The sequence below is a fragment of the Enhydra lutris genome, unplaced genomic scaffold (genome assembly GCF_002288905.1).
Source record: "Enhydra lutris kenyoni isolate GAN:26980312 unplaced genomic scaffold, ASM228890v2 scaffoldscaffold17, whole genome shotgun sequence".
NCBI classification, from domain to species: domain Eukaryota; kingdom Metazoa; phylum Chordata; class Mammalia; order Carnivora; family Mustelidae; genus Enhydra; species Enhydra lutris.
In genome coordinates, this window is record NW_019154101.1 from 24260935 (window position 1) to 24275235 (window position 14301).

General features: G+C 38.7%; 1 protein-coding gene across 2 annotated transcripts in view; it reads right to left on the minus strand.

The window, feature by feature from the left end:
- Positions 1-1406: 1406 nt before the first annotated feature.
- The window catches only part of LOC111147806 (Rho GTPase activating protein 18), a 127877-nt gene continuing 114982 nt past the window's right edge, over positions 1407-14301 (minus strand). Inside the window, exons 13-15 of one of the 2 annotated variants that reach the window (XM_022504049.1) lie at positions 8220-8344; positions 4068-4129; positions 1407-2723 (exon numbers count right to left, since the gene is read on the minus strand). In XM_022504049.1, coding sequence (XP_022359757.1) covers positions 2632-2723; positions 4068-4129; positions 8220-8344 — 279 coding nt within the window. In that variant the 3' untranslated portion in view covers positions 1407-2631. The remainder of the gene's footprint in view (positions 2724-4067; positions 4130-8219; positions 8345-14301) is intronic. The other variant, XM_022504050.1, reaches the window with a different exon arrangement.

Below are 14301 nucleotides of genomic sequence, written 5' to 3' on the forward strand. Positions count from 1 at the left end.
TGCCTTTAAATGCCTGGCACTGAGTCTCAACCACTTACCTCTGAACTCAGGTTCACTTTTAAACTTCCCATAGTTTAGACGCAAAGGAATCCCTGACTAATACTGCCACCTACCGATCAAGAGGATGAGCAATCAGTATGAGAGAGAAAATGAAATCCAGTTTAACAAAAATTAGGAAAAGAAAATAATGAAAAAAGTTCATGAAGTCAGTAAAATAAATTGCTTTTCCCAAAGAGTGCTAGCAGGGAGTCTATGTTGAACTCTATAGTGAATAAAGATTGCAAATAATTATAACCCATTTCAGAAAAGAGGAAACATCTTTGAGATATTAACAGGGCAACACGTCTTCTATCATAAACGAGCTCTTCAACTTTTCAACAGTAACTCTCTTAAGAATTAAGATGTCTGAAACTCTTAACAAATATATTTGTTGCTTTTATGGTCCCTCACATATAAACAAAAGTTAATCCACCACAAGATTTAAAGTTCATTAAGAAAAAAAAAAAATACAGAAAAAACATTTGGGTTAATTCCAGGCCATTTATATTTGAGGCTCTACGCTAATAAGTTTCTCCTCTTTAGAAGTGTAGAGAGACCTCTTTCTTGATTGTGTAAAAGCAATATTGTTCAAGATCAAGGATTATGGGTCATGAGGTCTAGGGACTCAAAATGCAATGGCATCTTTGTATTTATTTACCAAGATCTGGCATTCTTTTCATCATCAAAAGCCTCGTGTCTGCCCCCACCACACCACTGCCACCACCAACACACATACTGGGGGAATAGTAAATGTTCGGTAAAAAGTTAGTTGACATATGCTTTAGAAAGCCATTTATCTAAATCATTATATTCACTCATCTTTTTTTGAAGTTGTGCAACAATGTATTAAGCAGTCAATTTCAAGTTTATATCATTAATTGCTTTCATTAACTTAAACTATTACTAAAACATTTTAGGAAATTAACATATATTGTCAAAATCAGAAACAGAAGATAATGTGTTTTTGAAAAATCCTAAAGAACATAAGTTTGCCTAAGGAAAAAACTAAGGAGGGAAACAGTTTTTTATCTTGCACATGTCTTCCCAATTTAAACATTACACAGGAGCAACAGGAACAATAAAAGAAGTGGCTTTTAACAAAAACACAAATACAAACAAAAATGTAGTACATTCATAAACATAGAGGATTAAAAGTAATAATTCCAAGAGAAGATACTTTAGAAAAATGCATTTAATTATAAAAATTTTTTAAATAAAAAAAGCAATGGCACAAATCACAACAATGTTATTTAAGTGATCATATCCACAGGCTGCTCCTATAATTACAGGCTAAAAATTTACGACTGTTCTCATTAACAGTATTTTCCCTCCTAACTGGAATGACATCAAGAGCTTCCGAGAATGTGTAATTTTCCCTAAAATACTACTAAAAGTATCATAAACACAGTGTGTGCAACACTCATTTACATCACCTTTTATTTACTACACGCTAAACTCATAAAATATTGAACATTTCTCACTTCTTTTCTCTTATTTACGGTTCAGAGGCTCATCTCTTGTCACAATAAGGTTTGTGCATTAAACTCCCTGGGAATAGTACTTTCCACAGCATTTTAATAAATTTACTCTGATTATCTAAAGTACACAAACAAAAACTTGTTCATATGACTGTGTCATACCCAGAAAAAAATAATGCTTCCTGCAGCCTTCTTTAGGAATTAAAAAGAAAAAATAATCCCTCTTTTAGTAGAATGCATTCTTAATCATTACCGGATTATACTATCATGCATATTTATACTAATATGACCATAGGTAAAGCCAGCTAAGTCTTCATAAATTTCACTTAGGAGAATACAGCATACATGAAGTGATTTGGCTTTCACTCTTTTGTTACCCATAATCCAGTTATTCCACATGGATATATTTTATTTATTCTTAATATATAAGTATTTAAGAGTTCAGTAATAATGGGTGGTTTCTGACAGTTTTATTTGCTTAATCGCAGATACGGTTCTGCACACATATGTCAGATGAACTGAAAACAATGCAAATCACTTCATGTGATACAGCGGGAGAAGTGGGATGTTATTGTTTGAACAAATGATTCAAAGGGAGGAATATTAATATTCGATGGTGACAGGAATACTGTTGAATTCAGTCTATTTTAAGATGCATTGTCTTCACGACTTGCCAAATACCTGGTATTTGTGATCTTTTCGGTTAAAAAGCAAATCTAGTTGGGGAAAGGCAGATATGAGGAAGAGAAAACGGAGAGGAAGCACGTATTACCATGTATATGATTTTAGGGAAAAAAAAAGTGAGAGGAAGAGAGTATATTTTCACATAAAACAAACTGTCACATCCGGGCACCTTTTACAGAGTCTAAGAGCTGCCAAGCTAATTAACCCCTTTTCCTCTGACTCTAGAGATCTTTTGTTTGCTCATCGTATTATTAATGAACATAATTCCGGCAGCAGCACAAATCTGTAACTTTTTAAGGCTTCAGAGTGTGACTATTCATAAGTTGTGTACATGTGAACAATAGAAGAGTCCTGCCGTTTCTTTTATTTGCTCTCTTGCTCCAGCAAGGAGCCTCGGGAGGTCCTCAGGGTTCTCTGCAGCTTCAGTCTCCTACGACGGCTTAGACTTGATGACCCACCCAGCATTGGGGTTGAGCTGATACAAGTCCTTCATGTAAGTGTCGTCGTCAAGGCAGCGTTCTCCTATCAAAGAGACACTGGATGAGGCAGAAACGGTGCAGAGGCTCGGATGCAATATTAAACTTACTCCTCATGGCTTAACTCTGAAATCCTAGACTTCAAAATAGGTCTCATCCTTTCCCATCTCCCAGAACATTATAAGACTTGGCCAAAATACTGCAAAAGTCAGTTTCGTAGGCCTTCTCTAAAGGAATGGGTTTCGAATTAATTTAGGAAGTTGAAAATACTTTGTGTGAAGGGCTCTGCAATGGCTCATTAAACACTTATGCACCTTTATTAAGAGCAGCAACAGTCTGGGGTCTATCTAAGTAAGAAACAATACTTCATTCCCAATATCTAAGAGTAAAATGCAAGATCAAATATATATATATATATATATATATATATATATATATATATATATATATTTAAATAAACTTTGCTAACAGAGTTGACATTTCCATGCAGGCTTCTAACAGAGTTGCAGTTTATTTTTTTTATTAACATATAATGTATTATTAGCCCCAGGGGTGCAGGTCTGTGAATCGCCAGGTTTACACACTTCACAGCACTCACCAGCAGTTTAAGAGTAAGCCTTCATATGCCCGTGTTCAAGTTTCAGTATTTACTAACACTTTTGTGTCCCAGGAAACAACTCCACAAAACTTAAAATCTTAAAATATTTTCAATTATTATTTTAAATTAAACACTATTTCATTTATTTGTTTCACCTGTACCATTTTCGAGGCCCAAAATAAAGAGAAAATATTACTTTAAATTTTAATAGAGGTGAGTACAACAGACTGGTAACTGGAAATGGGCATCTAAAATACAAGGCATGGTAAGAATCAATCCATTCATTCTATTTCTATTCCCTAAATTACCAATGTGCTTGTATTCGTATGTGTGTGTATCTGTGTTGGTCTTTGTGTGTGCGAGTGTGCATTATTTAGAAGGCAATCAACAGTGGCAAAAATAACTTCTGCTTTCACTAAAAATATCTAGTACTGAGCCATAATAAAAATGTAATCCTAGCCTTAAATAAGCTCAGCTACTTCCTTTATTAAGATGTGATGTAAGCATATAAAAAAGAAAGAAGTTTTGAAGAAGTTCATTACCATTCTAGAAGCTGCTACTATTTTAAGGCAATTTGCCCTTGCTGAGGTTTAACACAGATGGGCATTTGTATGAAGGAGCTCAAATAGAGTCTGAAAAGTCAGACCACTGAACAAATCCACAAAATTCATCAACTATCTAAAGCATGCTATATTTAACTTCTGATTTTTTTTCTCTTCAAAGATATAAATAATAACCATTGGCAATGTCAAATCAGCATATGTAACACAGAGAGAAACAAAATGTGCTTACCAATATTTCCTCCAATTTCATACAAAAAAACTTCTCCTTTCTTAAGAGTCTGGGCAATCCCACTATTAGGGACAAAACAAACTGATTAGTTGTATCATCAAACAGCTTGCAAGTAAATCACTTTAATGTGCTTGGGGAATTCTGGCTTGTATGGGAAATTCATAACTTAGACACATTGTAATTATCTAACGTTTGTATTTTCCCATCTGTTAAGTGTGCCAAATAGGTAATAAAAATGTCACACCCGTAAATTAAAATAAACAAATGGACTCATACATCTGAGGGCAAAATAATACATCAGCATCTAAGTTTGTAAAATCAAAAAGAAAAGTAACATAATGTTGTAGCTGCCAATAAAATTATCAGTTTGATCAACTACTTTGCATAGGGGCCAGAAAGAGCCTCCTGAAACTACAAAAAGAAATATTTCCACTTCAGTTTTCACACTGCATTTATTCAATAAGTATTTATAATGTGTTTGCTGACAACTGCCCCAGTATACAAGATGAACGTAAAGAATAGGACATGCTTCATAACCCTTCCTGTGCTGGCCATTCAAATACAGGGGTTACACACACTCAAAGTAGTAAGCAAATAGTCACTTTGAAGGTTTCACAAGGAAGAGATGCATTTACAGAGTTACGATCTTCAAAGAATAAACTCTTCTAGAACTTTGGGTTCAAATAATAAAAATCAGTAAAATTCAGTGGTTTTCAAAATGCTGTATACAAATTACCTGAGAAACCTGCTAAAAATTCAGACCCAGAGCTCTAGAAACTGATTTTGTATGTCTAGATCAAGCCAAAGAATCAGTTTTTCAAATGCTCCCAGGTAGACTGTGATGCACAGAAGGGTTTGTGAACCACTTCTGTAAGGCCCTGAAGACATGCTCCCTGGAACTGTGAAAGGAAAAGCAGATCTGACTTTTATTCAAACCATTACATATGGCACAGTAGAAGCTCTCCTAACCCACCGATCCCATGACTCATCCGGGTTATCCAACTCAACTACTCTGCTGTCTGGAACATGATAGACACTTGGGGCTGCATACGCCCCCATAGTTAAAAGCCACCTGCCGAGTTGTATGCTAACCAAGAGACAGCTCACTTTATTCCAAATCGGTGTATGCTTGTTTTTAAAATTAAATAATAATTATTTTATTTGTAATATAGCACATAATGCAATAAACTTTGAGTATAAAAAGAGTCATTATTTCTATGAAAAGTAAGCTGAATGTTTTGGAAGACTTGTGTGGGGGGTGGGAATGAATTAGATATTGCTCTCAGATTGTTTCTCCAGTATCTGTGCTCTTGTTCTATTTTAAACACACACACACATGCACGCACGCACGCACACGCACGCACACACACACACACACACAAAACTGGATTTCCTGGGAAATACAAGCTTTGCATAATGCTAATGAACAAATCCATAATTAAAGAAATGGCAATAGCCTTTATCAAAACTGGTGAGTAAATGTGAGATTTATTGTATATTCACTTTATGTCATTCATGTGTTCTTGTCTTTGGTGGAGAAAGTAGGGGAGGGAAAGGATGGGGGAGGGAGGGTTTCCAACTGCCCCTGGGCTGATGGAATGCAAGTGGGGGGAAGGGAAGAACGTGGTGGAAGAGAACATATATATAAACACTTATGGAGAACTTCACTTATATGGCCCAAATAGATAGTGCTAATGTGCTTCATGGTCATTTTCCTGGTTCATTATCACAAGATTATAACGCAAGTCCTGTTATGGTCTACTCTTACAAATAAAAAACTTGAGACTTAGAGAGAATATAAATCTAGCTTAAAAAGAACCAGAAAAAGCTGGGGCGCCTGGGTGGCTCAGTGGGTTAAGCCTCTGCCTTCAGCTCAGGTCACAATCCCAGAGTCCTGGGATCGAGCCCCGCATCAGGCTCTCTGCTCAGAAGCGAGCCTGCTTCCCTTCCTCTCTCTCTGCCTGCCTCTCTGCCTACTTGTGATCTCTGTCTGTCAAATAAATAATAAATAAAATCTTAAAAAAAAAAAGAAAAAAGAAAGAAAGAAAGAAACAGGAAAAGCTGACATCTAGAAAAGCTGGATCCAGATCCTCTGCCTTCAGCATCCTCAATCATAGAGAAAGGAGCTGAGGAATGTTTGGGGGTGGGGGGGGTAAGCAATGGACAGAGAGGTTTACCAGATGTCCCTCTGGGTAGAGCAGGATAGGGCAAAGGGAGGAGGTATAGAAACAGACTCCATTCCAGGGGGCAGCAAATGCTTACTTAATAACTGCACCTTGAGCAGAAAATCTAAATATGCAGAGGACAATTGTCACAAATCGGTGCTTTCTACAGCAATCATGTTATACCCTAAATATTATAGTCACAGTTGACTCCATAGTCACCTCTTCCATCATCCGCAAGGACAGCAACAAATGTAGACTCAACTGAACACTTGGGTCCTTAGAGTAAATACTGTGTAAATTAACTATATCTAGGCTGAAAGACCTGCTTAGGCATCTGAAGTCTGGCCAGACGATCTTCAGGTAAGAAGATCTGGGAGAAGATGGGCAGTCATCCCTGGTGAGCTTATTGGCAAGAGTTGGTATCTACTAGGTCACAGCAGGAAGCAGAGAGGAAGTGGATTAATTTCATGAAGCAGAGACACCCTTTAGGGAGCAAAGACACATAACTGCTTCAGGGCTTAATTTCCTAAAATTCCATCTCCTCTGAGACTCTGCTCCAATGGCCCCAGATCTGTGACGGTTGTTAGACCCTAGCTTGTAAGAAGGGTGTTTAAAGGGCAGCCTTTGGTAATGGAAACCACCACACATTTGGAATTTAGCACCACCACCTATCAAATGCATGACCCTGCAAAGTCTCGGTTTTCTTCTCCGTAAAACAGGAGTAGTACTAGTGCTTACTTCGCAGTACTGTTGAGAGGGGAGTGCAGGCTTACCGAAAGCACAGATACGACCAATAAGCTTCTCTTCTATTTCCCCACCATCTGTTACTGCTCAGGCTCATCTCTTCTCCCAATTTATAAACCCTGAGGGAAGAGACTTTAAAATACATCTTTATACCCCTTCTGACATCGAGCAGAGGGCCTTAAACAGAGCAGAGGCATATTAAATACTCGTGGTACTGTATTCACACTGGAGAGGTTTTGGCAGAAAACTTCACTGATGCCCTTGAACGTTACAATGCAGACATGACATTCTATTGAAGACTAAGATGGAGAATTCATAAGCTAAGAGGCCAGTGCCCCAGATATCCCTTTTGAAAAGTTTAGATTAATTTTCAATGAGCAGAAATGAGGGAAGAAATCATTAAAATAATAACTTCAGTTTAAAAAAATAAGAATTACTAGTTTCCGATGTAGCATAACACTCAGTGCTCCATGCAATATGCACTGTATGGAGACTAACATAACATGATAAAAAAAATTAAAAAATAAGAATTAGAAGGATAAAAACTGAAAAACCAATATACTTGTTAAATCTCTAAAATTTAAGAAAAGCTATTGTAAGATGTCAAAGAAAGCGTATGCTCTAATATCATCAGAGGGATGCCAAAGGCTACCAGAAGACTCCTCCTACCCCAGCAGCACCAGAACAGACGAGAAGGCTCGGTTGTCCCTAACAGGGACCGTGCGCTCTGTGTCCAGAAGACCTCAAAGCTCCAGGGACTGCCTGTCCTCTCTCAATTCTTCAGACCTTGCTTTTCAATTTCAGCATCTCTTTCTATTCATTATATTTCAGAAAAAGTTGTATTTTGTTTGTTTTAATCCCACTGTATCGTATTTAGTGATTTGCCTAACAGTCCCCACAGAGTACTTAACCTCCAGTCCACACATTCTGGAAAGAATATCGAGTGCTCTCGTGTGCCGAGCCCATTGCAGGCACAGGGAAGGCAAGCTCAGACAGCCTGCGCCCAACAGGCTCAACTTGCCCACCAACTACCTCACATGAACCCAGCTCGTTCCAACTGTCTAATTACTAAGTCTGTTCTTCTTTTCTGTGGGGAAGACAAAACGGTGAAGCACCTCTCATCACCCCTAGTTGTGTGTGTGTGTGCACGCGCGTGTGCATGTGCATGTGTGCGTTAGAGGAGGAAGGGAGACCGTGCATGTGAGTTATACTATACAATGATTAAAACAAAACAGGCCTCTACCTTTCTTGGCTGAGAAACCTGGCAAGTACATCACTGGCTTTCAGTTCTTCTGTTAGCTGTATTGCCATGGAAACTTTCGAAAGATGGGGAGCTTGCACTCGAATCACTCCCTCAGGAACGTCAGCCTGCAAAGCAATGATGACACTGGAACAAAGCTGGCAGCAGCTGGGACATGTAGGTCCGTACAAGGCATTATATGGGAAGTGTGCTTAACTGCTACGCATTTCACTTCACTACATAAAAACCTTAACTACTGTATAATGCAATTTGCTAAATCACATCAAACCTCAAATATCCTCTTAATGGTGATAGGGGAACTTTATAATGTCTATGCAGTAATGCTTAATTATTTTTAAAGATGTAAAGAATGACAGCAATAACCATTACTGCCATATTAAGTGCTGATTTCTGAGTATTATCTACTAGAGAGTGCTTCTTCATGTAGCAATTTATGAAATTGAATCAGAAAGAAGTTACTTTGTGTGCTACTGCAATGTATGCATTAAAAAAAAAATCTTCCCATGCACTGACCAAATCTCACAGAAATTTTTGTTCCTGAGCGTCCTTGAAAAAAACATAACATGCTTTTCTATCCATCTGTAGCATGTCTGCTTCTGGCTTGGCTGTGAGGATTACACTGTGACCACACACTTTGAACTTCAGATGACCAATTCCAAATCTTGTGCCTATAGATGTTAAGAACTGTTGAGGTATTTGGTGAGATGTCCATGAAAGACTTTGAGGACTGCAATATCAAAATATCATCTAGGGCATTTGAAATACCAGGTTTAATTAATTCCTAATCATTCTACTACAATATATAGTAATTTATTATTTACAACTATATGTCATGAACAGACCTCAGGACAAAGAGCATGCACAAATTCTGCTTAAAGTGAATAATACTATAAAACTCTGTTTCATTAAACTGAAATTTACCAAGTATTGACTGAGAACCAAGCATTGGGCTAGGTCTACTTACCTGGGAGATAAGTAAGACAGAAGTCTTTTAGTACCCACTATTTTTTTGTGCTCACAATATCATTTTTTTTTTTTGTAATGTACATGATCTTGAATTGCTTTTATCCCCACCCCAACATAAAGCATGGATATACCATGAATGGAATTAAGGTGATTTCTCTCGAAGTTCAATAGGAATAACATGGCTTTAGAATCAGAATAAAATTAGACTAGAAATCTAATAGACTAGATTAGAAATCTAATTAGACTAGAAATCTAGTCTAAAAATCAGACTAGAAAGAGTTACACTTTCTTCTCAGTAACCTGTGGAATGTAGTGCAAGAGTAACAAAGAAGTGATACTCATCCAAGACCACATAAGGAAGCGTGGGATCATGTAAAACCATGGCTTTGTTCCCCAAAGTGCACAAGCACCTCTTAAATCTGTGGAGACATGGCAGAGGGCCTCACACCCATGTGTGAGACTCTGCTGTCCTCACCTGAGCCCTCAGGGAAGGGCCTCAGGAGTATTCCCTCCAGCCAAAGACCGACAATTGCTTCCAGGGATGCCCTCTGGCAATCCTGGTAGAAGAGGGACCGTGCTCCTAATGTCCTTTAACTTCCCTTCCTGGGGGTTACGTGCTCAACCCTATCCCTGAAGGACGTCCCAATCCCAGTCCATTCCCAGACCCCTCAACACCTGTTTCCCTCCCATTCAGCCCGGCCCCTGGGCTTGCTTTGCTGACTTTCCATTTTGGGGGCATATATCTTGGTCTGATAACAATCTAGTCTCTCACCTCTGCCTCTCCCCTAAGATGCAAATCTAACTTCCCTTTTTCTTTGATTCTGTGACAATTTATTTTCATTTCTAACACTGAAAAATTAGCTGTTTCTTACAATGGATGGGGCACTTTCAGGTGGTCGTGTGCCTTTTTCTTTTCTTTCACAAGCCAGTATTAAATCAATGGTGTATCTTCTAACTCGGGGATCACATTCCATGCCCTGTTGCTTTGGGTTCCATCACTAACCTAGATCCCACTGTGCTCATTCTACCTGCTGGCCTGGTCTCACCCGTCTGTTTCCTCCTAGGAGGTGGAAAACAATAAGCTGGCAGAAAACACGAATGTTGGAGTAGAATTGTAATACCAACAGTTGAAGCACCAAGTCTGTGTCCATAAAACCCTAATCCACCTTGTCCACTCAATTAAGATACAATTATTGGTATTTTGGATCCTATTAGTCTATTATTACATTATGGAGGGCCCTGAATGGCAGGCTAGGGTTTGCAGAGACACCCAAGTACTTCACAATCATTTAAGAATGAGAACTACTCAAGTCATAGAACCAGGTATCCTTACATACACGTTTTCTTTGGGGGAAAAAAAAAAAAAAAAAAGTGACCAAAACTGTCTCCCATAATTACGTCTTCTCCAGCCCTAAAATATCAAAAAGGCAGGCAACTCTAGGTGGACATTTAAAGTGAAGTAAGAGTTGGAGCGCCTGGGTGGTTCAGTCATTAAGCATCTGCCTTCAGCTCAGATCATGATGCCAGGATCCTGGGATCGAGCCCTGCGTCGGGCTTTCTGCTCAGTGGGAAGCCTGCCTCTCCCTCTCCCCCTTCCCCTGCTTGCGTTCTTTCTCTCACTTTCTCTCTGTCAAATAAATAAAAATTTTAAAAATCTTAAAAAAAAAATAAAGTGAAGTAAGAGGATAATAATTAAGTTTTTACATTTAGAAGGTCCCCAAGAAATGAGTTACAAAACCCAACTGATCTGGAAAAAATACACTGCCAGAGAGTTCAGGGACATGATAACCTATCTCTGCTCCCTGCCTACCCCCACCACACTGTTCCTGCTCTACGTTCTATGGTTTGGGTTAAAAAGGCCAACTGAAATTTGCTACAAACACCCAGGCTTTCCTATCTTTATGTATGTTCTACTCCTCTCCTGTGATATCTTCTAGCCCAACTCAAATATATCAAACTCCATAGAACCTTCCACGATCCACGGAGTCAAAAAGAATTTCCTCCTTCCCCTGAAACTCGCTTATGATGGGATTCTACTACACGACACCTGCATGCTAGTTACACACCACACAGCTGAGTCACAGTCGGAGCCAGCCGGCAAACATTTATCAATTAGATGTATTTCTCAAGAATACCTCTAAGATGGCGATGCTAACACGGTAGTTATTTCTCTAGAATAAAATAACATACACCAATGTGTATCTCCTAAACAGCAAAAAAGGCCACCTTAGGAACATTTTCTAAAAGAAACAAGTAGCCTCCATCTATCGCATGGTATTTCCTCTTCTACTGAGAAAAGAGAGGAAGGAAGGAATTAAAGGTGTTACAAGAAATACTTCAGTCACGTACTCCCACCCGCGGGGAGTCACCAATCACCTCCTTGAGGATGCCGCCACTTTTCCCACAAGGCCCCCATGAAGAACTGAAGGCCTCCAGGACTGTGGCCGTGGCCTACAGCTTCTACATGAGTTCAGAGATCGTGCTTGAGGGAGCACGGCCATGCTTCTCCCTAAAACACCACACTGAGGTCAGCGTAGTGTTGGGGGTTATACCCACACGCAGTCCACGTGACCCAGGAATCCAGAGTCTCTCTGATAGGGTTTGGAAGGAAGAGGTTCAGGGACAAGCTTCTGAGGACACTCAAGAGTTCTCATGGGTGTGTGATGTGTCACGAGATCGCTGTATCGTGGCTCTTGCCAGCAGATGGGGACAGGCATGGGGGCCAAGTTCCTTCTGGCTGTGAAACTACACTTTCTCACACCTTCCCCTCAGTGAGTAGGGGGTGAATCTAGGCCAGTTCTGGATGAGCTTTAGCCCTTCCAGAACTGTTAACTATACTGCTATTTTGACTCCTTTCCCATAGAACTGGAGTATCAGTGCCTGTGAAAACCTTCCCTCTGGGCCAACAATGGCAGAGTGCCTTTCCAGGTTGACTGGCCACATTCCCTGATGACTAAGGAGACAGTTCTAGTGGGGAAGGTGTGTGTGTACGATTATGTGTGTATGTGGGTTCATGTGAGCTTACAGACAGGAATGATTCTTGAGTGTTCATTTCTGTGGTAACGCTATCCTATCCAAATTCTCGCAATAGTGCACACATAGAAGGGTGTGACTCACTTTGAATTTGCCATGCCCTTCACTGTTGGAGAACTGTGTCTAACTGACAGGATGATTAAAGACGGAGAGTTTAGAAGTTGTTTCTGGAAAATTTTCCAGAAATCTTGACAAGGGTGGCCAAATGATATTTGCTAAAGACAATAAACAAGAAATGATGCCAAAGCTCCAATTTAAATGGTGTATGACAACCACCATTAAGTATCAGAATCATGCTGTATCAAATACTCTAGCTATTAGTATACTGATTACACTGAGCTGCCAAGCTTTGAAGAGAAACAACATGCTTGATCATTAAGCCACTCTGTTCTTAACTTGAGCTATAGTAATAACTGACTCCGTGAGTAGTATAATCTTTGTAACCTTCCTATTTCACTTTTTTTTTTTTACTTAACAGCTGTGACTCTCTTATTTTTTTAATGTATTTATTTTTGGTGTGCTGGTGAGCTGAAGTTACGTGATATACAGCAAGACTGGAAAAGAGAAATATTTCACTAACACACCATGAAAATTAGTCACAAAGGATTTTACAACTTGCAAAATAATAATCTCTTATGCATACAAAAACTGTTATAATGGAGAAAATAATCTCATAGGGTCCTCCAATGTTTTATATACTGAACTAAAGTATATTTTTAAAATGAGATTTTATTTCTTATTATTTGGTCAAATAGAAAATGATTTTAGTATTTCTTTGTAACATGTAGATGAAACACCACGTTGCTTGTATTTTTGCACTCTAGATTAGAAATTCGAGGTCAGACCTTTAAAAGTGATATTATTTCTTCTTTTTGTCATTAAAAGCTAAGTTAAATGTAAAGCTGACATTTTTAATGCTACAGAAAAATCTTTTATCATCAAAAGGGCCAACTGGAAATACAACTTTCTTAAGAAAAAGAATATAACACATATTTTAGGAAATTAAACAAGGACATTTTAGCAAGGTATCTTAAACTAAAATGGCATATTCATCACCTTAGTCTGATTGGAGATGGAAATATCGAAGGCATTCTCCACTATCTTGAACTGCCTAAGTCCTGACTATAACTGGCCCTTTATCATTCAAATGCTTAAACTTTTATCCAACTCAGATTCAAAGACTTTTAAAGAAGAACCTGAAATAACTTCTATAGTAAGATGCATTTAATTTACAACGAAATTCAGTTGATATTTTTCTCTTTTAACTGGTATTTTTTGCACTATTTAAAAAAAAATCACAGAATGTCTTAAAAAGAAACAAGATTTTATGCTTGATATTATAATTTGATTTTCCATATGAGTCCCCAAGGAGATCCAGACACTGTTTCCAGACCTAAAGCAGATGCTTTAAACAATAACTACAATGATGCTCTGGGTCAGAGCTGTTAAGTGAAACCAGAGATGGAATTCTAGACAGAGTTGTGACCAAAGCCATGCACCTCTAGCTATAAACAACACAGACTCAACATTACACGGCTGCCAACTCTGGGATTCTTCTGGAGAAGAATGGCAGAAAGCAACAGCAACAGATTTCTTTTCCATGCCCGAAGCCCTAAATGTTAAAATGTTATAAGATCATCTTGGACCTTTTAGCAAGTCATGTAAGCTCTCTAAAAATTGAGTTCCTCAACAGTAAATTAAGGGTGTGACATGAGATCATCCTGGGTTAAAACTGAAGTTGACCACCGAGGGAACATTCCCTCCACAAATGAAGGAAAATGTGAGAAACTCGGTTTATTTTGTAAAATCTCTTTCTCATAAATGCACAGCTTCCCAGGGTGCCTGGGTGGTACATCAGTTGAGTGCCCAGCTCTTGGTTTGGGCTCAGGTCACAATCTTGATCTCATGGTGGTGAGATCAAGCCCCGTGTCCTGCTCTGTGCTGGGTGCAGTCTGCTTGGGATTCTCTCTTCCTCTCCCTCTGACCCTCCTGGTCATGCTCTCTCTCTCTCTCTCAAATAAATAAATGAACCTTTAAAAAGGTACCACTTCCCTTTACTTTGAAA